General features: G+C 48.9%; 9 protein-coding genes across 9 annotated transcripts; 4 read left to right on the top strand and 5 right to left on the bottom strand.

Moving 5' to 3' along the window:
- Positions 1 to 728: 728 nt before the first annotated feature.
- On the top strand, positions 729 to 2,640 carry BKA67DRAFT_663547 (peptidase S8/S53 domain-containing protein; the record flags this gene model as incomplete). The annotated part of the gene is made up of 3 exons (XM_046108204.1): positions 729 to 1,651; positions 1,708 to 1,840; positions 1,891 to 2,640. The coding sequence occupies 3 exons, from the start codon at positions 729 to 731 to the stop codon at positions 2,638 to 2,640; spliced, it is 1,806 nt and encodes a 601-aa protein (XP_045953722.1).
- Positions 2,641 to 2,829: 189 nt separating this feature from the next.
- Positions 2,830 to 5,867, bottom strand: BKA67DRAFT_695641 (uncharacterized protein). The gene is made up of 3 exons (XM_046109312.1): positions 4,707 to 5,867; positions 3,425 to 4,647; positions 2,830 to 3,369 (listed from the first exon to the last, which is right to left on the bottom strand). The coding sequence occupies exons 1-3, from the start codon at positions 5,602 to 5,604 to the stop codon at positions 3,310 to 3,312; spliced, it is 2,181 nt and encodes a 726-aa protein (XP_045953721.1). The 5' UTR covers positions 5,605 to 5,867; the 3' UTR covers positions 2,830 to 3,309.
- Positions 5,868 to 6,084: 217 nt separating this feature from the next.
- BKA67DRAFT_581959 (uncharacterized protein) lies at positions 6,085 to 7,048 on the top strand. The gene has a single exon (XM_046103955.1). It carries the CDS (start codon positions 6,412 to 6,414, stop codon positions 6,940 to 6,942), a length of 531 nt encoding a protein of 176 aa, XP_045953720.1. The 5' UTR covers positions 6,085 to 6,411; the 3' UTR covers positions 6,943 to 7,048.
- A 591-nt stretch (positions 7,049 to 7,639) lies between these two features.
- BKA67DRAFT_595270 (uncharacterized protein) lies at positions 7,640 to 8,473 on the bottom strand (the record flags this gene model as incomplete). The annotated part of the gene is made up of 1 exon (XM_046105143.1): positions 7,640 to 8,473. One exon carries the CDS (start codon positions 8,471 to 8,473, stop codon positions 7,640 to 7,642), a length of 834 nt encoding a protein of 277 aa, XP_045953719.1.
- Positions 8,474 to 9,280: 807 nt separating this feature from the next.
- On the top strand, positions 9,281 to 10,726 carry BKA67DRAFT_581957 (nucleotide-diphospho-sugar transferase). Its single transcript, XM_046103954.1, has one exon. The coding sequence runs from the start codon at positions 9,396 to 9,398 to the stop codon at positions 10,302 to 10,304; it is 909 nt and encodes a 302-aa protein (XP_045953718.1). The 5' UTR covers positions 9,281 to 9,395; the 3' UTR covers positions 10,305 to 10,726.
- Positions 10,727 to 10,735: 9 nt separating this feature from the next.
- BKA67DRAFT_663542 (major facilitator superfamily domain-containing protein) lies at positions 10,736 to 12,586 on the bottom strand (the record flags this gene model as incomplete). Its single annotated transcript, XM_046108203.1, has 5 exons — positions 10,736 to 11,254; positions 11,351 to 11,789; positions 11,853 to 11,985; positions 12,037 to 12,150; positions 12,229 to 12,586. 5 exons carry the CDS (start codon positions 12,584 to 12,586, stop codon positions 10,736 to 10,738), a joined length of 1,563 nt encoding a protein of 520 aa, XP_045953717.1.
- Positions 12,587 to 13,275: 689 nt separating this feature from the next.
- On the bottom strand, positions 13,276 to 18,375 carry BKA67DRAFT_630635 (P-loop containing nucleoside triphosphate hydrolase protein; the record flags this gene model as incomplete). Its single annotated transcript, XM_046105591.1, has 16 exons — positions 13,276 to 13,849; positions 13,899 to 13,982; positions 14,047 to 14,665; positions 14,721 to 14,785; positions 14,844 to 14,894; positions 14,960 to 15,031; positions 15,097 to 15,211; positions 15,271 to 15,612; positions 15,696 to 15,858; positions 15,919 to 16,365; positions 16,444 to 16,595; positions 16,729 to 16,962; positions 17,017 to 17,296; positions 17,352 to 17,578; positions 17,650 to 18,155; positions 18,242 to 18,375. 16 exons carry the CDS (start codon positions 18,373 to 18,375, stop codon positions 13,276 to 13,278), a joined length of 4,065 nt encoding a protein of 1,354 aa, XP_045953716.1.
- Positions 18,376 to 19,262: 887 nt separating this feature from the next.
- On the top strand, positions 19,263 to 20,720 carry BKA67DRAFT_488105 (uncharacterized protein; the record flags this gene model as incomplete). Its single annotated transcript, XM_046096941.1, has 3 exons — positions 19,263 to 19,472; positions 19,527 to 20,065; positions 20,171 to 20,720. Coding segments are annotated over 3 exons (1,299 nt in total), but the record flags the coding sequence as incomplete, so codon positions are not given.
- A 1,299-nt stretch (positions 20,721 to 22,019) lies between these two features.
- BKA67DRAFT_663539 (uncharacterized protein) lies at positions 22,020 to 22,884 on the bottom strand (the record flags this gene model as incomplete). The annotated part of the gene is made up of 3 exons (XM_046108202.1): positions 22,020 to 22,286; positions 22,341 to 22,471; positions 22,530 to 22,884. The coding sequence occupies 3 exons, from the start codon at positions 22,882 to 22,884 to the stop codon at positions 22,020 to 22,022; spliced, it is 753 nt and encodes a 250-aa protein (XP_045953714.1).
- Positions 22,885 to 23,104: the final 220 nt, after the last annotated feature.

The following is a 23,104-nucleotide window of genomic DNA, read 5'->3' as shown; positions in this document are numbered from 1 at the left end:
GGGCCAATGCGAATATACCTGACTTCAATGTTGGTATTACGTTGCAAGAAGTAAGTGTACCTCGCGGGCGAACACCGACGAAGCCCGACTTCTTACCGCAGAAAAAAGAGGTACCAAAGTCTGGCGCCTTACAGGAATATACGACTTGCACAGTAGACGGAATTAAAGTGTATGATCCTAGCTCAGTAGGTGAATCTGACAGGTCCGTAGAAACCAGTAGTTAGAACAACCCCCGAAATAGCAGAAAAAGCACTACTGTAATAGAGAGGTGGCTGAGGGACTGGGTCATCAAGAGTAGAGGTTTGGAATAATTCAGGGCGTAATTGAATCTAGGAGTCGCTTATTTTGGATAGCTAATGCGGGACTCTGGCCAAGTAGCGATAGAACCACGGAGAAGTATCGACATATTATAGCAAAAGGTCTACTCCGTACTTATGGTAAGATCAAGAGCCAATGGGTAGAGGAGCTCCAAGGGCATATCTAACTTGTACTGAGCTGGGCTGTGCTGGTCTTATTGGCCACCCTGATCGTCGGTACCTTGTGAGGGGCTTTAACATCCCTAGATAATCATGGAGGAGCGTACCCTATCAGACATGGAAGAACAGGGCGGCTAGGCCGCGTCTATAAATCTTCAACGAACCCAGCTCCGTCAGTCTCCTCGTCCTCAAGCCGTACTTTTGCAGCTCTAAGCTCGCCAACTTTTACCGGTACCGTCCAAGGCTAGTACCATGATCATGATCTCTCCTAACGCTGCATGCTATGCTGCATTGTTCTCATTAGCCGCCCCAAGCGTTCTTGGGGCCTACCACCAGCATTTTACGACAGCGCCTGCGGGCTGGTCCAGGGCAGTAGTCCAGCCGCGCAGCGAGACCAAGATAACTTTCACGCTCGCTCTGGCGATGCAGAACATTCAAATGCTCGAGCCGCTGCTGTTCTGCACCTCAGACCCCCATAGCTCGGACTATGGCAATTTTAAAGATGCCCAGGAGCTGCAATCGATCTTCGGCCCTTCGACCGGTGCCGTCAACAACGTCACCGCCTGGCTGGAAGCGGGCGGAATCTTCAACTATCAGGTGGACGGTGCTTTCGTCGACTTCGTCACTGATCTGACGACCGCCAATAATGTTTTCAATGCATCATACCAACATTACACCACTGAGAATATAACAAAGCTGCGGACTCTATCGTACTCCATTCCAGATAACATCCAAGAGCACGTTGTGCTCCTTGAACCCAGCACCTACTTTGGCAACACCAAAGCGTTTCAATCAAAAGCGCAAGCGGCAACCTCAGTAAAGCACAGCGAACAGGCCCAGCATAAAACAAGGACGAATATTTCATGTGAGAACGGTATGACGCCTGCGTGTCTAAAAGAGATGTACAACATCGGCAATTATTCTCCCGACAAAACAGCGGGAAGTCGTGCCGGCGTCGGTAGCTTCCTAGGGCAGTCGTCGCTCCGGGCCGACGTCGCTCAGTTCGAGGACTTTTTCGGTGTCGCGCGCCAGAATGTCACCAAGGTGATCATAGCAGACGGCCCTGACGACCAAGACCCAGCCACACCGTTTCATGAAGCAAATCTTGATGTCCAAAACATGATCGGCATTGCTGCTCCCCTACCGATAACCGAGTTTCTTACTGGGGGCTCGCCGTACGTCAATCATGGCACGTCTTCTATCTAGGAATTGTTGGGCTGACCTTGGGTAGACCTTTTATCCCAGGTATCGATTCTGAGGAGAACACTAATGAGCCCTTCGTGCCCTTCTTCCGGTACTTGCTGTCAAGGCCCAACAGCGAGCTACCGCAAGTCATCTCGTTATCGTATGGCGAGGCCGAAGACGTAGGCCGGTCGCTCCCACTCGTAGACATGCTGTTGCTAATGCAGTCCAGACTGTTCCCTATGACTACGCCGTCCTAACCTGCTCCCTCATTGCCCTTCAAGGTCTTCGCGGTATCACGATCATCTCGGCTTCAGGCGACACTGGCGTTGGCGCCAGCTGCGTTGCCCCAGACAACAAGACTGCCGAGTTCAATCCGGCCTTCCCCGCTACCTGCCCTTACATTACCTCCGTTGGCGGCACTGTCGGTAGCTCTTCCCCGGAGGCTGCATGGTCAGGCTCTTCGGGCGGCTTCAGCAAGTACTTCCCTCGCCCACTGTATCAACAAGGGGCCATCACGAGGTACTTGAATCAGGTCGATAGCGCGACCATCAAGTACTACAGCCAGTACACTAACTTTAACGGGCGCGGCTTCCCCGATGTAGCCGCGCACTCGGCGATGTCGGGGTACATGGGCTTTTACAACGGGCAGCGAGATTACAACGGCGGCACCAGCGGAGCCACGCCGATTTGGGCTGGCGTGGTCGCTCTACTTAACGACGCGCGCTTGCGCGCCGGCAAGTCCACACTGGGCTGGCTCAACCCACTGCTGTACACGGTCGGGCACGAAGCGCTGAATGACATCACGGCGGGAAAAAGCGTGGGGTGCAACGGCGTGAACGGTCGATCCAGCGAGCCGGAGCCGGCTGGCGCGGGTATCATACCTAGAGCGTTCTGGAATGCCACTCCGGGATGGGATCCAGTAACAGGCTTCGGGACACCGAACTTCGATAATTTAAAGACCCTGGTGTTGTCTCTCTAAATATTTACGCCTAAACATGATATATAGGTTGGGAATCTCTCGGAAACGATATAATCTTTAGTTAAAATAATGCCTCCCTACAAGAGCTAAAGCTAAACGTGCTAATATATATTTAAACCGTGCTTAAATAAGAGTACGTAAACGTTTAATATACGTTAACTTATTTCGTTATGATTTTTTAAACGTTATGCTTCTTGTTGGGAAAAGGTGTGCATTTCTGCTTAATCCACACCAGCATCTGACTGTGGCTTAAACCATGAAATTTCCCTCTTTGTGCCCTGAAAGGATGGCTTGGAGATATGACAAGTTATGCGTGCGCCACTACTAGCACTGGAGCTATCCATAGTGCAGTACGATGTGACCACGTTGAAGGTGCTAGAATCTTCTGTAGTAGATGGATGCACGAGGATTATGGCACAACGAATTTGATGTTAGAAGCAATAAGAAACTATGTATGACGCTTACCCTTCTTAGAAATCTGCCTGTCCCAATCAATCTCTCAACTTTCGGATTTTGTAATTGAGAACCACTACACTCTGTTCTTTCCAATCTTCAGTAGAAGACAAGCATACCGCAAGCTTGGACTGATAGAGACATTTTCAATCTTTGTTCTCCATCTCATACAATATTTTGGTCTTACGACTGCCTTTTTCGGCTGGCTGCCCTGATTTACAACTTCAAAAGATCAGCGGCATTTTTAATCCTGGCCTGTATGATGTCCATCCACCCCTTGGCGTGGTCAGTACGGTTGTTGGAGAGAAGAGGGTTTGAGGGACATGTTTACCTGAGCTGCTTCCAAGTCTCCTAACTCTAGGCTCCAGTAGAGGCGAGGGAACTCTGGCGGATCTGTGTAGAAAGCAGAAAACTCATAGACCAGATGTGCGCCCTTGTAGCAGAATTGTCGTTCCAGGTTCAGGTACTTTTGATTCACTTGTCTAATCGTCTCAGCTGTCTCGGTTGGTTCGAGAGAGGACGCGTAAGCATCCAAGATCATGCTTGCGTTATGATATTCTTCAATAGCATTTTCTAGAGGCGCGAGGTCGAAAGACGCCGAGCCTGGGATGGCGTCTCTGATCCTTTTGATGTACTTCCGCATTGCGATAGCATACTCAGCAGCTCTGATCTGCAAGACGGGGCTCTCGGACAAGTATGCCGCTATCAAAGACCATATCTTTGCAGATGTGACGTGATACTTCCATCCTGGATCTCCACTGGTATTCATCCAAGCGAAGGTGTCGAAGTTTGAGTGGTAGGCCCAATAAACTGCACCGAAGCTGAAGTCAACTGTTGACACACAGGCAGTCTCAAGGAATGGAATGGCATCTCCTCCTCCTGCTGCGATCATCTCCCCGCCCCAGTGATCAAAGACTGTTCTTCCTTCGGGAGAAGCGACCGCTTTCGTGGCCTTGTGGATTACTCTTTGTAAGAGTGGAGTTGCTTTGACCTGAAATTGGGTGCCTCCTGCTGCAACGACGACGTTCAGATATGCCACAGCCGTCTTCTGAAGCCAGGGTAAATGAGAGGCTATCCATGGCTGGGACCCAACCTGTCCGACTTCTGCGCCTTCCCAGCTGATGAACATGATGGTTCGCCGAGGCCGCCAACCCATTCTGTATGCCGCTCCGAAACTTCGGACAACTTCCATCAACGCTGCAGCACCGCTGATAGAGTCACCAGCCCCGGGCCCCCACGAGTCGCGATGATTTCCTAAAATGATCACCTCATCCTCGGTGGACCCCTTAATGGTGCCAATTACTTGGTACACGTCCTTAGTCGGGAAGCTCATTTGGTTATCCAGATTCAATACAACATGTGATGGCGATGGGCCCACATGATATTCTACTCTCTTGTAGTACAAACCACCGCCATGCCAATCACTGCTCATGTCAGCTGCTTTTGGGCCGTGACCATGGAGCGCCTTGAGGAATGGTACTATGTCGCCGTAGGAGACTGGGAGTGATGGAATGAAATGGCCTGGTATGCTGGGATTACCGGCGCTTGCATTACCTGACGACATTTATTAACATTCCCCGATGGACGTGATCGGTTCAAGCAAGGATACTCACGAATTGATCCTATTGCCCCCCTCTCTATACAAGTTTCGGGCCGAGCCGGTCCGTCTGGGTACGCTTTGTACCCATTTCCTTCTGTGATATTGCCGTCCTGTTGTGGATCCGTGTAAATCAAAATACCAACAAGGCCTCTCTTTGCTGCAATAGTCATTTTCTCTGCACGATAGCCCATGCCATACTTCACGATGGCAATCTTCCCTTTTACGGAGACGTTTTCCCGCTCTAACTCGTCGTAATCTTGGTCACGGCCAAAATTTACGTATACAAATTGTGCCGTCACATCACCACTAGAAGATTGCCCGTGGAAAGCAGGAGTTCGAATCTCAGAATGGTCGTTGGGTGGCAGTTCTTCCATCAATTTGGCTTCGTACATCACAGACGGGGACTGAGGATTTGACGTGTCTATCAACACCAGCCGTTGCTGGACAGGTTCACTTATGGATGCGTTGTATTTGATGATGTCCGTCTCTGGTATGCCGAATTCTCGCCATTTCTTCTCGGTCCAGAGGCCTTGTGCTTTGCCCTCACCTGCGAAGTGGCTTTGCGAGGTATAGTAGTAGCTCCAATCCGCGGCGCAAGACGCATTGGGCTCGGACAGTAAGACGGTCTCCAAGGTTGGCAGAGAGACAGATCCTTCAAGCGTTGGATGTGTAAAGGGATGAGATCTCCAAGGCTGGAAACTGAGTGGGTTGACTATGCTTTCCCTGCATCGCGAGAGTGCTGTCAGAGCGACTGTTGTGACAGCAATGACAGCGAACAAGAAACGCCTTGTCGGTTCCAATGAAAAAGCCACCGTCCTTGAAATACCGATGTCTTGATCTTTCTCTCGACCCTCTCGAGGGGCTGGGAGTTTGGTCTCCCTTGGAGTCTGGAAGCTTGATGTGCACGACATCTGCTTTCTGATGTTGCTTGTCGTTGGATAAAATCTTGTTGTGCTTCCGTGATACGCCTGCCGTCCACTTATAATAGCAGGTTTTTTCTTAGGAAAATCATCGGGGCAAGCTATGATATATCACATCATGATACGTTCTCATGCGTTGAGCTGGTGGGCCTGAAGGTGAGGAGATAGGGACGGCTCCTTGAATGCTATGCGTGCTGGACTGCGTACTACTTAGTACCCAGTAGGTAAAAAGCACTTGTGCCCGTCTACTTTAGTTGCTGCGCAGGGAGTAATTAGCTCAGTAGGCTTGCAGATCCGTCTTCAGAAGTGTACTGAGTGGGGGGCGGTGGTCCGGGCGAGGGGTAACGGTAAGCACCAGTATAGGCAGACCCCACAAGGGCGGCTAAAATCGGCGTCACTACTGAATACGAAGTAGATACCGCTATATCCAAACTTGTTGATAAGTACCTGCAGTACTGTGGCACAGGCCCAAAAAACACACACCTCGAGATACCCCTGTCGAAGCTAGTGCCTAGACCAATACTAGGGTACATTTGCTTTATTACTTTCGAGACCATAGTACAGTTATCTATTGCTTCCACCACAGTTAGAAAGCTCGGTTATGGTACCTAATATATTATATAGAAGGATTCATCATCCTCCAGCGGAGCCACCATCTTGACTGTCTTTTTCGTTGGCGCTGTACGACGCCTGCCAGTCTGCCGAACTCGAGCACTCCTAAACTTCTTAAACCTGCTCCCACATAATCCTCTCCATACAGGTATCCTACTCAGATAATTGGCTGTGTAAATAATCAGAATGGCCACTTCAAGCAAGGTTGCCGGCGGAAACAAAGCCTTGAGCAGCTCCGATAACATGCTTTCCTCTGCCGAGGAGCGTCAACCTCTAGCTAAAGACAAGTTCGCATTCCTCAAAGAGCTCACATCCGCCGAAGAATACCACGGTGCAAAGTCCTTCTATCAGCATCTCTTCAATGTTTACAGCTTCCTAAAGTCGCAGTCGCTGCCCCAGGAAGTCTGTGACGCTGGGCTCTTCCACTCCGTCTACGGCACTGAATTTTACCACTTCCAGAGCGCCAGCATCACCCGCGACGTCGTGCGCGGCTACATCGGCGAGTACGCCGAGGAGTTGGCGTATATCTTCTGTGGGCTAAGGAAGGACCGTTTCGGCTCCATTCTCAACAACACGCCGGGCTGGGGCAAGCGGCAGCATCTGGATCTGTGTCGTCTAGAGTATGCGAATTTCTGGGACGGGAAAGAAGATCGGGATGTACAGCGCCAGATGGATCTTCTTAGCCAGACGATCGCACGACTAGAGGGCAATGCCTGAGGAAGGCGGGGACATCCTCGCACCATCTTGTTGCGGAGCAAGAAATGAGCGTAGTGGTATCGATTCGGGCTCATTATACCTCTAAAGCCATGGTTTTTACACAGGTACAATTCTGATTTGACAACTATATTCTTTTCACCCTTCTCTGTGATATCGTCGTCAATTTGAATGCGCTGCAGCCTGCAATACCGAGCCTGTCGGCATAAGCAGAACGTAGTTGGTAATCACAAGCTGGAATCATACTTGACGTTTGTTTCAGGTTATAGACTACAGCCATTTTACAGTTTAGTCAAACGGCCTAATAAGAATCAGCATGGCTAGATATCGTATGGAAGCTCTTAAGAGTGTAATTAGATCTAAAAGCTAAGGGTATTCGCGCTGTTTCGATGAACAGATTAAAGAGCAAATTTGTTCAGAGTGACCCGAGAACTTAGAACGTCACACCAAAGTATCGCTTGGCTGCCCAGGGAGTGCTGCGAGATAGGTGAGACCTTGTCGACAGTCTGCTTGTCATATCCATGGAGCACTGGACGACTGCAGCGCTCTCTGGCTCTGCAATGGGTGGGCTAGGTTTGATACATTGATGTATTAGATAGGAAGCACTGAGTGAACGCATCTTCCTGTCGACGCATTAGTCAATTCATTTTGCCCATCAACATGATTCTCTTCCATTACATAGCCGCACAGGTACTTTGAATTATTCTAGATGAGCATCGTTGAAGGGAATGGCATCCCATCGCACTCGACGCAAGTGCCGCTCCGGGTCCTTGATGTTACTTCGTGCATGTAACCAACGTCGATTGTCCACCAGGATAATGCTCCCTGCGGGAAGGTCTGTCGATCTAAGATACAGCGTTGAATATTCCTTCGCTTTATCATCGCTCAGAGACATGTCGAGCTCTTGCAAAGCTTTTGACGCTCTTTCTGTCAATGGTTTAATGATATCTCTCCGGAACCGCATCATGTAGGGTTGGAATTCCCGCCGAGACGCCAACACACTACCTACGATCTCCTTCTTTGCAGGCTCTTTGGTGAACTCCGGCGGGACTAAAAAGCGGTAGTCTTGCTGCATCAGAGATGTTTGTGTGTCTGGGGAGAGCAGCTCGGTCAGCTTCTGCACATTCATGATCGCAAGGGATCCGCCGCCGAGTCGATCGTGCTGAAGCACGTGGAGTGCGAAGTATCGTGGCGGCAAGTCTTCATAGCTGCAATCGGTATGCCAGGGAAACGGCTCCGCTGTTTCCGATCGTGCCTGGTACTGAGAGGCTTGGAAAGGGGTGTTAATGGTTGGCCGAACGTTCCAGAACCACCCGCACGATGCACTGTGTGATATCGGAAGCTGATGACCGTGATGCTCATGAAGGCTGAGGACCAATTGCTCGAGGTACTGGCTGTCAGGATCTTGAAACCCCAGGCTAATCTTAAGAATACCATGTTGCTCAAGATGTTGGGCCGCACTGGCTACATGATGCCGGTTTTTTGCATGTGCAAGATCGGGTGCCATCAATTCAGCTACCGTGAATGATCTCATTGCAGGAAGCGGAGTTGTAATCGTAGACGTGGAAAAGCGAGACTTGATCCAAGCTGGGCGGGCCGAGTACGGCTTGTCGGAAGGTCTACCCAAGAAGTAACATAGTCTAGCACATTGTAGGTGAACATGCCTGTACTTGAGCTTCATGATCGTTGAGTGTATATTTCTCTGAATACGAATTCTAAGAATCCCCATGAGTGACGGTAGCTTGCAATTTAATCACAAGACACTTGGGCTATAAGAAGTCTCGGTGCAATCTCCGTGCTATTAGGGAATTAGTCTAGAGACAAACTTGCATAATAAGTCTGACGTGGACGGTTGATATATATCAGATAGGTTGGCGCCCAGAAAGCTTGCTGTAGAAGGCCGATCAACGAGCACCAGCCTGGGAGCTTTCAATACTAGATACCTGGTAGACACTATTGTAGCGCGCCTAAAAAACCCAAAGGGGGGAGAAGGGTGGGGTGTTCTTTCGTGGGAGGTACAATAGTCCAGAAGGTTTAGTTACTGCAACATCGCAGGGAAACCCTAGCCGTCAAATTGGTCCCTGATCTTGCTCCCTGTTCTTTCTTGCCTCTAATACCATTAAAGAAGGTCAATCGGGAGATCAGCTCATGGGCAGAAAGTCCGAAGCTAACGTACGGACTCAAGGCAGCAGTGGATACTATCATGGTTTGAAGCAGGATCGCATCTAACTTATTTAGGCGTCCACTATTCTGTCAGTGGGTGGAGTTCGGACACAATTGAAATCAGCTGTCAATCGATATCGCTTTAAATTGCCTAACGCAAAAAGGAAAATAAATAAGTTGTCCCCCTCATAAATGGAGTGGTGCAAGCTGATCTGAGTCACTGACTTCATGAATTATTTGTTATACCGGTTTTTATCAGATGGACTTGCCGTCCTTCTCGAAACATTTTGACGATGCATCGGGTTTCTATCATCGTTCCCACTTTCAATACGGGCCAATATCTCGCCGATTGTGTTTCTTCGATCCGCGAGAATTCAGTCGGCGTTGAGGTCGAAGTGATTATCGTCGATGATGGCTCAACTGATGGGACGACCATACGTGTGATAGGCGACTTGGACTCGGAGCCAGACCTCAAGATCATCCGTCATGGAAACAATCGTGGCGTCCAAGTCGCTCGCAATACAGGCTTGAAAGCGGCGACTGGCGATTTTGTTATTTGTGTAGATGGCGATGACGTCCTACTTCCTACCCTGGGGCACGAAGGCTTTCTGTCAGAAGGAGCACGGATTCTCTCAGAAAATCACGACATTGCATTCGTACACACGCTGGCGAGCATGTTTGGGGACTTTCACGGGTTGACCATCTCCTCGTATCCGCTACGCGAAGAATTGGTTGCTCGGAAACACCACGTGCCCACCGCTATTCTATATCGTCGCAGCGAAATCTTAGACGGCTTGCATTACATGGAGACCGTACCCAAGTGGCAAGACTGGGCATTCGGTGTCTCTTTGCTCGCGCGCAGATGGAAGCGAAATGAGCCCCTAGAAATTGGGTTTGTGCGAGGCCCCGGGTATGGCTACCGCATTCATTCCACAACGCCCCGGGTTTCGCGTGCTCAGGTCTCGGAATATGAGGCTACCAGATTAGTGGTAGAATGCTACCAAGATTACTTTCTATCGAGATTCCCAATCGTCGAAAACCAGATTGACGCCCTGACTGCAGCTGTGGTGGCGGCAAAGCCCACTGCGCTCGAGGATCTGCTACTTGTGGCGTCATTCGACTTGGAGCAGGCGTTGAGCATGGTTCGGGACCGCGAGTACCAGCTACATTCAGCTTGTGTCGACCGGCTTGGCATTCCCTGAAATCAATCCGCGAAATGAGTCACAGAGAAGGAACAAATGTATTTTACCCACTATGGCAAGAGGCAAAGTTGTTAACGACGGCACAACTCTAATAGGTCAAATTTAAGCAGGCTAAGCTGCTCGAAGAAGAAATGAACAAGATTTCAAGCCAGGACTGCATCCCGAAAGACGTTACCTTTCGCAATGGGCTAGTACAAGTTTAGAGTGTTACAACATATTTATTCTAGGTGCCCTATCTTTAGAACCCGTCATGCTCGGAGCCCTTCGAATCTACCTTCATTCGATCTAGCCTGGCTTCTGGACACAATATTTTGCTTTTTTGCACGTAATTCTAGCATAATCTCTAATTCCGACGATAAGTCGTTGATGTAGTTGAAATCAAGATTGCATACTGCTCCAAACGCGTCTTATGAGCCTCCCGATACCAAGCGTCACGCCTCTGAGCTCTCGTGTGCAATAACAACTTGCGATGGAGCTCTAGTGAGGCGTAGATAGAATATGTCAGCAAGCGCTATGAAGTGCAAGCCGCTCGCAAGTAAGAACGGGGCCCCGACCCAGATACCACCCTGAGAGAGCCCCCAGCTATACGTTGCCGCCAGGACTGGGCCTGAGATGAGTATACCAAGGCTTTGTGCCATGCCAGCAACAGCGTTCAGCGATGCCATTGGAGTATGCGGGAACAGAGAAATCATAGCAGATCGCAAAGAAACCAGAAGCGAAGACCCCAGCGCTGAAACAACGACGCCTGCGACCATAAGAATCGGGCTCTGAGATACTCCAACCACGGCAACTCCGACGGCGATCAAGATGCAACTTCCTGTGCAGAGCCACAGATCTTTCTGAGCAGACTTTATGCCAAGCTTCTGCTGCATAAATTTGTCAATTGCCCCCATGATGATCAGGGAGAGCAGGAGAGTGATAGCGCCACGGAGGGAAAATAGTAGGTTTGCCTGTTTCGCATGTCAGCTTCCTTGCATCCTAAACTTGCCTCCCCTGAATATCGTACCAGCAAGGTAAAGGACTGATAAATGGGAAGACTATCATACCGTGCTGAATTCCCATTCGAATTTATGAGAAACATACTGCAATAGCAATGCCCACACGTGCGCTCCAAACGCGGCGAGAAGAAACACAGCAAGCGACAGAATAATGCCTGGATTTTTCAACAAATCTGCTGAGCTTGCGTAAGCGCGAGGCATCAGCTTCCGCACCGTTTCAAGATGAGAATCCAACTGCTGAGTCTCTTCATTGTTGCCGGAGACGGAGGCTTGTGCTTGCACTGGATCCGGCAATTCAAGGCTGGCTCTCCGGTGCTGTGGATGCGTCTCTGGAAGCGCCATGGCGAGGAGACCCGCCACGACGAGGAGTACAGAGGAGAGCCCAAGGGGATACCAAGCATTAATTCTCATAAGAATTGATATTAATGGGGCGCCGGCAACTAGCACGATCATTTCCATGGCGGACAGTTTCATGAAGGCATCACCCCTAATGGCCAGGAACACAAAATTCATTAGCTAGTTCAACAACCGGCGAGTATGTGTAACTTACCGACGCTTCTCTTCGACGATGTCGGCTACTGCTGTGTAAAACATTGACGTACCGAAATTTGCGCCACCTCCCACGGCTTTCAGAATTGGTGCTAACCATACCAGACGCAAAGGAAGCTGATTTGGGAAGAGGGCTAGCAGGGATTCAGAAATGTCTCATCACGTTTCACAGAAGATTCACTTACTCACAATCTTCACCCACGTATCGCTAAGGAATATGCCGAGCAGAAATAACAATATGAGTGGTTTACGACCAATGCGATCCGCCAACAGGCCCAGTGGGATGCCGAGGACGATGCCTGAGCGACACCATATTTAGCTATTAGGTCATAGATTTCTTTTAACCACGGTCAGGTATGCTGCAACGGAGAACATACTTGGTATCTGGTTGAATGCATCCTTGTATCCCTTTACAAGTGCGAGTTCACTCTGCACCGGGATGGACTTACAGTCCCGTTGAAGAGAGCCTGCTGGATAAAAATTGTTGCAGATGATCTCCTCAAAGACCTCCGTCAAAGGAGCGTAGACTGAGTACTGGGTGAAGTCGAACAAAAGTGTTACGATGCATATTTGTATGAGTACTCGCGAAGAGTCGGATGAAACTGTAGCATCAGGCAGCTGAGAGCCGGAAACATCCTCTTCCTCGATCGTCTCGCCCAAAACATCATTGTAATGCTCATCGCTAATATCCAACAGGAGAGGACCTTGTTCCGGTACGACTGAAACTGGGGCCATTGAGGAACCAACGGATCTAGGTTCAAGTATGTTGAAGTCTTACAATGGACAGAGGTTAGGATGTAGAATGTTACCCCGCATCCTTGTAGGTGTGCTGTCTTATATATCCTCTTTGCCCTTGTAGACTGGGCAATTCTATTATTCTGGTATCAGGTCCACTTTGCTAGGGAAAAGTACTTCAATGCATGGGACATGGATACGTTTGAAAATGGTACTAATCAACAAAAGACCATGTAGCCTCGACTCCACTTATTACAAGCATGTGTCAGAACTAAGACGTTTTCAGGCAGATCTCGAGCCCTTGTCGTGAGCTAGCAAATTCAGGGTGCTTGTGGCCGTGGGTCAGAGGAACTTAGGGTAGTGGATCTAAGTGGGCCACATGAAGCCACGTAAGTGCCCTGGTATGCGGATAATGACTGGAGATAGGTTCTACATTCCGATGAAAAAGATACTCTCGTGGAGACTTCCTTAACGTTAATGATAAATATATCACGCAATCACGTTGACGCCCACCACCTTTGAGCAATTAGTTGTGACAAACACAGGCTTCGGTGCGATTAAATGCAATGATTTAAATGCTTTCATATAATAAGTGAATATTTCGCATACTTTGTGGAAGAACTAAAACGCAACAATTAACAGAAGGACTTTTTTCGCGTCAGGTTGTGAGTCGATCGAGACGTAGTCACTCATACCGACCCGCTAAGGTCAACCTGTAATAGTTCTCGAGGGTCTCCCATCTCAACAATTTCCCCATCTTGCATGATAATAACTAGATCGTACGAGGCAATCGCTTCCAGCTTGTGTGCGACCTCGAGGATAGTGCAGTCTGCAAGCTCAGTGCGAATGACCCGTCGCAGCTTCTGCTCCGTGTCGGGGTCTAAGTTGGACGTTGCCTCGTCTAACAACAATATCTTTGCCTCGTGAAGAACGGCACGAGAGAGGCAGAAGAGCTGTTTCTGGCCGACAGAAAGACCTATCTCGTCTAACTCAGCCATAAGGCCCCCCCTGAAACTGATCACTTCCCATATTCCTGTCTTTTCCAGGGCTGCCACGAGGTCCTTGTCCGAGAATACCTGATTAGCTGGGCAAAGGTTCTCTCTTACCGTCCCAGGCAGTATGACGGGCTCTTGGGGTAGCGTGATAATACGAGATCGAATCGCCTCCCGCCTGAGGATGGAGAGGTCGAGCCCGTCGATATGTAGGGAGCCTGACCTGAGGTCTAATAGGCGGAGGAGGGTGAGAATCAGAGATGATTTACCACTAAGACATGTTAGTTTGTCTATTAAGATTTCCTAGCAGCCTAACGTACCTTCCAGTCCGACCACATATGCCAACCTTCTGGCCAGCCTTGATGTTGAGGGATACGCTTCTGATTGTAGGAGCGAGCTCGGGACTGGATGTATCTATGTTAGCGATATCTAGAACCCCATGAAGGACTATAACAGGCTATGCTATACCCGTAACTTGACGTAACGTTGTTGAATCTTATGTCGCCCATGGTAGGCCAATCCGCCGGCGGATCCTGGCGCTCAGCTATGAAACCCTCCTCAGGAATCTGGAGCAAAAAAGTGCGTAACCGTGCGACGGCCCCCAAAGAGGTCTCTAGGTTTGTCCATGAGTTAATGAGAAACGAAAGTGTGTTGTTGAAGCTGATGATGTTGAGCAGTGCGAGACCAATCGCGGCTTTGGACGTTGAGTCGCGCGTTAGTACCGCCACAGCGACCAGAGCGGTGGCAATGCCACAGACAACAAAGTCCAGGACAATATTCAGCCACACCTGGACACTATAGACAAGGTAAAATGGCCTCTGAGACTTATTCAGACGATTGCTGTTCTCCTCGATAAAATCTTGCTTCCAGCCCATGGCTCGGATAGTAACGAGCCCAGTGAGTGTCTCGGAGAAGTGAGTATACAAGGGCGACTTTGCTTCAAGATCGAGACGGCGAATCTGTCGAGATGTGCGCAGATATAGGGACTGAACAAAATATAGCGCGACCGTACAGAATGGAATGATGGCCGCAACATATCGTGCACCGGATGTAATAATAATTATCTCCGTGATGATGTTGAAGGTATCTAGTTGAAAGTGAGCAGAGTGAGATTTTGGCTGGTAATAGTCGCGGTATCAAACCTCGTAGGGCATTGAAGGAACTACCAGGCAATACCTGGTCTATAATGGTCATATCCTGGCTAAAGCTATCGATTTAGAAGCGTTAGTAGGGGAGATAACAAGAGACTTGCGTGTTTAGCTCACCGGTTTAAAGTGGAGCCGTTATCGGTTAACGTGAAGAAATGAAGGGGTGCCCTATTCGCGCGGTATTGTTAGTCTACGAGGTAAGATAAATATAGAAGACAACAAGCTTTGCTCACTTCATCACCGCGTTCAGTAATAGCGAATGCAGGTGTTGCGAGGACCTGCTGATGACATGAATGAGGAAAAATCTTGGAATCCTTGGTTAGTATGAATATTTTCGCCAAAGATACAGTCCTTTTACCAGGACACCCACCTGGAGAGGAGCCATATTGATGCAAAACAGGCTACAACGAATGTCAGATAAATGCCTATAAAGTGGCCCTTATCCTCGTCTATTCCATGTTGAGTCCATATCCGGATCCATATTTCTGTAGGTGTCATTAGTGTTTTAGCAATTCGAGTCTGGGGATGACCATGATTCACTAACGTGGCATTTTCTTGAAGACAGAAAACGAAACTGCTAGGACGATCAATATCAGAGCGAAGACAGGTCCTATCGATCCCACATAGAACATGTATAGACCGAGATCTCCAGCCTGGCGAGTCAGATCAGGATCTTTCGGGCTTCCAGAAGATGCTTTATGGCAAGGCAATTTACTGAGCTCATCTTCAGAGTTGACGTTTGGCCGTATATCGATGCGTGTCTTCATTACATTCCTTCTTATCGCATTCTTCAATTCATTATTGATAGAGTCAAACTTGACTTGATTATATTTGATCATCCCTAATTCAAGTACGGTTACAAAGTCTGCATTGTTAAGGAACTGGACTGCGTTGGAGGGTCAGCTTAGCCAGGGGTGCGCGCGTGCGAGCGAGAGAGAGAGAAAGAAAGATAGCACTAGGAGTACGTACTGGAATGCGTAGCAAAGAGCACAGTTATGTTTCTGTTGCGAAGCAGTCCACCATCGCCCAGTAGAGCACTGAAGACAGCGGCTGATGTCGTGTCGTCGAGGCCGCTGAAAACATCATCGAGAAGGACAAGTGCGCTCCGTGAATAAACAGCTCTAGCAAGCCCCTATGCATTGTAAATGTTAGTTCCGTGGCTTGAACCAGGAAAAGATATTGTGTGACGTACTACTCGTTGTCTTTGTCCGCCGCTGAGTGATATTCCCCCGCTCCCAACGAGGGTTTGATCTCCGCATGGGAACGAAGTAAAATCTCGATCAAGAGCGCAAGCTGAGACAACTTGGGCATACCAGTCTTTTTCGAAACGCAGTGGACCGGTAATATTATCTCGGATAGAAATGTTTCGAAGCCAGGGTGTCTGGTCGCAGTACGATATTGAGGATGTGGCTAAGTGGACTGTGCCACTGGTCATGTGTAGCTCACCGAGGATGCCTTTGAGCAACGAAGACTTCCCACAGCCAACGCGACCTACGATCATTGAAATGGATCCAGTTGAGATCTGGAATTCGATTTCACGGAGCAATTTGATTTGTTGATCCTTTGTGGTAAAGGTAGCCTGGCGGACATCGACGACAGGTGACTGATTTCGGCCAGCAAAGCGGTACAATGCTGATAGCTCGACACCTCGCTCACTCGGATGCACGTCATTGTCATTCAACGACGGCAGTCGGGTACCAAGATTCTTAGTGAGCACTCGGTACTCAGCTTTCTCGTTGAGCAGAAGAAAGCTTTGAATTCGGCTACAGCAAGCAAGACCTGAGATGAAAACTGTATACGAGCCCACAATAGTCGATATTGGCTGTGCCACAAGCATGACCATAGAAAGGGTCGTGAATATGTCGCTTGCTGTGAGGCCCGATGAGCCCTTGGCCCAGCAGACGGCCGCAACTATGACGAAAATAGGGGAGAGCAGGTTGACAGTCGCCGCTAGAGAGATGGTCAGTTTGCTATGTGCAATTGATGGAGAGGGAAACTATACAGAGACTTGTGACCCAGGCGAGCACAGTTCTAAGCTTCCGAGACATGTCCAACTCGAAAACCCGAAAGCTATGGATAGTTTGTGTCATGTAATCGCTCAGTCCCACCATTTTTATTCCTTTTATCTGTCCAAGCATAGACGATGTAACTGAGACCCTGGCCTGGATCGCCTCATTCCAGGCACGCTGGGCGGGAATGGCGGTCTTGGAGATTGCCTGCGATATCAACCAACAGACTGACGTGAAGTGTAAGAATCGATTCGTGCCACGAGTTAGACAGAATTACATACAGATACCTGGTACTAGTACCAGGAAACTTGAGTGACCAGCCTTTCGATCAAGCAGGAACAGGCCAACGCCGACCTCGATCACACTTGGCCACAAGTCATGAAATGACTGCGTAGCAGAGATAATACCATCGATGTCAGTGCTCATGAGAGTAACGGGTGCTGACTCGCTAATCGAGCTGGTCTCAAGGTTCAGTGTCTTTTGGTATATGATACCCACTAGCGCACCCCGGATCATGGTGATGAGTTGGAATCTTAAGTGCTTAGAGTAGCATCTTGTCACCTAAGACATGGTCATTAAGAAGCTCATATTCTTTAGGAGATATTCGGGGGCATACCGCAATTCCGGCGTACACGAAGAAAGTTTCTGCAATCAAGCCTCGCGTCACCTCTAGATCATATCGTGTCGGTGGTTCTCCTACAAAATCTATGACTCGGTTGATGAGAAAGGGCTGCGCAAACATGAATGCGGATAAAAGGAGTCGGGGGACCGCGATGGCGAGACACTGGAGCTTGAGTGTTTTTAGAACCACCCATACCAGTGAATATTTTCCGACTTTGTGGGCTGCACCTAGGGAAGGTGAAGATGTTAGCAAGTCACACTCGTGCGGAACGCTAGGCTTGGCTGGAACATACAATTTGCCCACGTTGAAGTGATTGCTGCCAAGAGAGTTCTCGAGTCGAATTCCTCATCGACATCCCCGAGATCGCTGTTAGTGAGGATGTTTCGGTGACCCTTGTTGAAGAGAAGATTCGGCCACCAAAGTAGTGTCTGCTTTAGGAGACTACTAGTCGGTTTTTTAGCTGTACCTAATTGGTTGAAAATTGAGGATGATGCTTTTGGTAGCTCTTGTAGCAATAGAATGACAAATTTGGCAGCAATAGATACAGCAAACATGGTGGCAATATGAGTATAACCAAGCCGACTCCCGAGGATTCTTGCCTCGACTAGTTCGAGCAGGATAGTAAACACAAGGTAGCTGCTGGTAAGAATGGAGGGATGATTCCATCTTTGATGCTCCTGGTACAAGAGGCAGAGGACCACCACCGAAACGACCAACCTCAGGACGCTGGCTGCGACGGCTACAGAACCATTCACAGCATTGGATCTGATCAATGATGTGAGTAAGACGATCTGGGTGCTGACGAAAATGCTACAGCAGCCCTATTGTGAATGGTTAACGACCCAGCTGCAATTATTTTCATAGAGACCCGTACCAGTTTTAACCTCAGCAGCCAGGCACTATTGACTCGTAGTGGTCCTCGTATGACGGATAAGATCCTTAGTATTGATGCACAGATGAATATGGTAGACGGAAGAATTGACAAGACGGTCTGCTGGAAGAACAGGGCGAAATCCATCTCGTAGAGAGCTTTGGATGATGGCATAGGTGGAAGCAATACCAATGCCTAGAACAAAAGAAGAACCCCCAAAGTTGATACCAGATTCTGCTTAGAAGTCAAGAAGTCGCCCGTCACTCCGCGAGCCGTCGCAGCGCACGCCGTAAGTTTGATGCTGCCCTTAGTGCTGTATTGCCGTTACTTGACCTTCCTCTATTGGGCCCATGTGGATCCTTATTAGTGTCGGGTCAGCCCCGAGAACAAGAGGAGAGATAAATCCTTGCGGGAGCGCATGATCAGCAGCTATGCTTAATCGGGTAGTTTTGCATTGGGTGGTTCCTATAGCTCGTTTAAGGTAACGGCTTGAATAAGTGCTGGGGAAAACAACCCTAACTTCGCCGCCTGAGCTTTTGGAAATAATGTAGCATCGACAGGGCTATAGTATTCTGCTCTCGGCTCTGCTGACAGTCACTGTGAACGAGTGTGCCAGGTAATTGATGTTATAAAAGCAATGCCATTCTCTCCTTTCCGTCTCACCTATTCTCACGACTTCTTAGAATCACTCTCACCACCAAGGACGTCTAGACATTAATTCGATACTATGGACCTCGACGGGGACACGGAAGACGACGTCGACCAGATCTGGTACGAAATGGAACCGAAAAGTCAAGTTCTGAAGTCTTCATATCCCCCGACCAGAACCCTTGCCTTTCTTTTCCTCTTGACAGCGGGTATTGGCGGGTGAGTACGCAGTATGCAGACGCATTATCTCTCAACCAAGTAGACTAAATGAATTGCTAGACTACAAAGCGTTTTCGCTCTTATATTTTCCACTGGTTCCGTACGCGTAGTCGTACTCTTCGTCATTTGACCATGAAGACCACAAACCTAACAGAAGCATATAGGTACATCTCAAGAATCTCGGCCTCAGCAAGCCCGCCCAGGCACTTGTATGGACCGCCGGCCCGGTTGCAGGCATGACGATACAACCCTACTGTGGCGTCTGTAGCGACCAGTGCCTTTCCTCGTGGGGCAGGCGGCGCCCCTTTATCGCCTGGGGTGCAATCGCCGTCATCATATCGCTGATTGGCCTGGCCTCGGCCGAGAGAGTCGCCATCGTCTTCACGCATCCTTGTGACAGTGGCTGTTCTTCCGCCGATGCTCATTCCAAGGACGAGCTAGTCAAAATGGCAGCGGCATATGTAACTGTCTTTTTCATCGTCGCTCTCAACATTGCTCTGCAGCCACTGCAAGGAGGACTTCGCGCTCTCGTTGCTGACATGTGCCCGCATACGCAACAGCCAGCAGTGACTGCCGTGGCGGGTATCGTTATAAGTGCATCAAATGTCCTCTGCTATGCCCTGGGTTTCGTCGACCTCCAGCGCATACCCGTCCTGCGAGCTTTAGGAGGCGATTCTCGGTTTTCCATTTTGTGTATACTTACGTCGGTAACTCTGGCCATCTCGGTAGGCCTGACGTGCTTAAGCATTAGAGAAAGGAGCGCGGTACCAGGTGATGATGAATTCTACACGCATTCCACTGCAGCAAGAGGCACAAGATATACTGCATGCGCCCAGCTGCGGTATCTCTGCACCAGCTTCTCCTGTCTACCCCGACAGGTGCAGCAAGTATTTAAGGTGCAGTTCTTCTCTTGGATCGGTTGGTTCCCGTTCCTTTTCTATATAACCACATTTACAAGCGAAACTTGTAAGTGAAACCTGTAATAAACGTTAAGTTCTCATGTGCATAATACTCACTGAACAGATAAAAATGAGACGACTGCCGCACAACGCCTTAATAAGGATTTCGAGGCCAGGGCGGCCAGAATGGGTTCGCTCGGACTGATGCTCTTCGCACTGACTGCACTCGTTGCCGGCACCCTTCTTTCCATCGCTCACCAGGGTGCCAACCGTGGGAAACACTTTTTAAGCGCCTTCACTAGATTATTGCGGAACGTTCGACGCCTATGGATCATGTCCCAGATCCTTTTTGCTATTTGTATGTTTGCTACATTCTTCGCATCATCACTTATAGGCGTCTACATTCTCGTTGGTCTTTGTGGCATTAGCTGGGCAATTACCATTTGGGCACCCTACGCTCTCATTAATGCACAGATCGTACAGGACGTGCGCGATAGCAGAAGTACGAGGCATTCTGAGCCACTGCTACAACAGGAAGAGGACTCATTAATACAGAATGCCCAGCCACATGAGATGGAGGGAATAAACAAGCAGGAAGACGACTATGACGATAGAGGCAAAGTGGATGACGCCTGCGAGCGACGATCAGGTGTCATATTGGGACTGCACAATGTCGCTATCGCAGGACCCCAAATTGTAGCCGCTGCAAGCTGTAGTCTCATCTTCTGGATGCTTGAAGGCTCCTTGAGAGACAGCGTTGGCTGGACATTGCGGGCTGGAGGGTTGGCCGCGTTAGGAGCGGCGATAGTGGCAGGAGGAATTTAGGATGAGGTTTACGGGTTTCAATCAAACATGCTACGTTTAGTTGTGGGCGCCGGAATTTGACAACGGTATCGATCCTTACTAGTTGCTTTCCAACTGTTCTGGGTTACTTGTAAAGTATTTCACTAGCCGCGCTTAACCAGCATTCAAAACCTTAGGGGTGCTTTTAAGCTAGATGATCCCACGACTAAAACGCCCGTATCGGCAACGGATAGGGTTGCAAAGAAGTATAGTGGCCTTGTGACTACAACGTTACATTCTTAGAGTCCTTATGCAGTACTTTACCGGGGTGTTTATATTTTCCGCAGGGAGCCAAAATAGTAGAACTATACTTGAAGTGTTACGTGTTAAACAGTGGGTCGTAGAGAGACCCACTATATGAATCCTTCAGTAGTGGACTTTTCGGGTAAGCACTTAACTAAAACGCTTGTAAGGATTGTAGTTAACGATGTGCCATCCGTAGTGGAGTATCCCACTTATAGGATCTTTCTGTAGTGGATCCTCAGGGCAAGCACTTGGCAAAAAAGCTTAAAAGGGTTAGAGTTAAGATCCCGCCGTATAGTTCCTCAGGGTAAGCACTTGGCAAAAAGGCTTAAAAGGGTTTTAGTTTAGATCACGCCATCGGTCATGGAATAACCCGCCCGTATAATCCTTCGGGAGTGGAGCATCTCACTAATGTTAACTGGATATGCTAGCCATGCTTCCGTATGCGCCGTAAGAGCCTACGGCGCAGAAGAGGGTTGAAGGTACCGTGCATATCAAGGGTGACCATCGTGACATCCACTATCGTGACATCCGCCATCGTGACATCCTTGCCCGTTGCGGATCACCTTTGGAGAATCCCTCCGTGTTGCAGACTTAGGATGTGATACGTGACTCCATCTAGAGACGCTGATCGTGGCCTTTTCCACATCCATGGCAACCGTAGTGTCCCACGGGAATTTGCATCACCGCTCGTTCCAATCTGTCAGAAAATCCTCTTCGAGGCCCTTCTCCTAAGTGGGACACTTTAGAATTGTTGCCTTAAGCATCCCCGTCTTCTTCAGGGTGTCATCGCTCGTTCGCCAGAACGGTCGCAACAACTAGGAAGAATTGTTCACAGTTCACGACTATCACTTTTTCAAGACACAGGTAGAATTAATCACGTAGTAGAAAAGTTTCGCAATATTTTAGACCAAAGAAACATACAATGATAACTCTCTATCAAACGTTGCCCTGGAACTTCCCCTCATAATTATACTCTAGCCATTCATCGATAGGGCGCATGTTTTTGCACACCTTTTTCTGGTGATACCCAGGGTGTATAGTTGCTTGGTATGGCATGAGAGTCTCATCAAAATTGCACAATAGCACTTGGCGTAAGTCTGCCACGCAATGTACAGTATGAAGCCAATCGTGTTGCGTTATATCATACTGCTCCCCAATAATATGCGCTGCCATGAACCTCCCTAGTGACTGCCTGATACTCCCCTTTGTCTAGTTAGTATATACCAACAAGTACCATTAGACTTAACATAGACTTACTATGCAATGTAAGGAATGGTATCCCGCCATAAGGTAGGCGGTCAAGTTTCCTTTGGCCGGGTTTCTCATGGATGGTGGAAGTTTGTAGGACGCTATAACCTCGTCTTCGAGATAGACTTGGCCCTCGCCTTCTAGATTCGATGTCAGTCTATGATCAAGGACACTTGTGCATTTGTCTGGTAGTCTTACTAGGAAACAGGGCGCGCCAGTAAGGATCCCCCTTCCTGAAGTCTAGATCATCCAGGTTATCCTCAGCGAACCGATAGGTCTGTATGACATTTGATACGACTCCAAGCTGATCCTCAAGTAGTTGGACGGGCCCAACCCCAGTATATGGGATTGATGTGGTTGATGCCGTGGGCTGGTAGGAGAGTCGGGCTAGTAGTCCTACAATCACCAGCGCTAGAAAGGTGTTGGATATGAGCAAGCAGATTACAGGAGAAATTTTCCACTGAAATCGTGGATAGAGTTCCTTGTCCACATTCTCGCTATGTTCTTCGTCATGCATGAGGCGACCATATTGGTCCTCTTTTTGGCTTGCCATGATGGACTTGAAGTGAAACATTTTTCTCTAGCCTCGGGCGGTGAGCGAGACGTAAACCAAACAAGCATGGACAGTAAGAACTTTGGGAGTTAAGAGGGAATGGTGCTGTAACATCTGACCATGCAGGTTCTTAGCTCTATTTATGAAGGAATATAGAAGGGACCGTTGCCGGGATGTCTACTAAAATGAGATTACGTGTATTTCTGTTGATCAGTTACCT

Source organism: Truncatella angustata, assembly GCF_020726525.1.
Source record: "Truncatella angustata strain MPI-SDFR-AT-0073 chromosome Unknown BKA67scaffold_9, whole genome shotgun sequence".
NCBI lineage: Eukaryota > Fungi > Ascomycota > Sordariomycetes > Amphisphaeriales > Sporocadaceae > Truncatella > Truncatella angustata.
Note: the sequence above shows the minus strand (reverse complement) of the source record. Positions and strands in the feature narration are given on the sequence as shown.

What these genes read in the sequence shown, in the direction of transcription:
- BKA67DRAFT_581959 (XM_046103955.1), top strand. Translation starts at nt 6,412, where the DNA reads ATGGCCACTTCAAGCAAGGTTGCCGGCGGAAACAAAGCCTTGAGCAGC.
- BKA67DRAFT_581957 (XM_046103954.1), top strand. Translation starts at nt 9,396, where the DNA reads ATGCATCGGGTTTCTATCATCGTTCCCACTTTCAATACGGGCCAATAT.
- BKA67DRAFT_695641 (XM_046109312.1), bottom strand. Translation starts at nt 5,604, where the DNA reads ATGTCGTGCACATCAAGCTTCCAGACTCCAAGGGAGACCAAACTCCCA. An exon ending in GGGGGCAATAGGATCAATTC is followed by an intron (nt 4,648 to 4,706) that starts GTGAGTATCCTT and finishes AAATGTCGTCAG; the next exon opens with GTAATGCAAGCGCCGGTAAT. An exon ending in GAGACTTGGAAGCAGCTCAG is followed by an intron (nt 3,370 to 3,424) that starts GTAAACATGTCC and finishes GACCACGCCAAG; the next exon opens with GGGTGGATGGACATCATACA.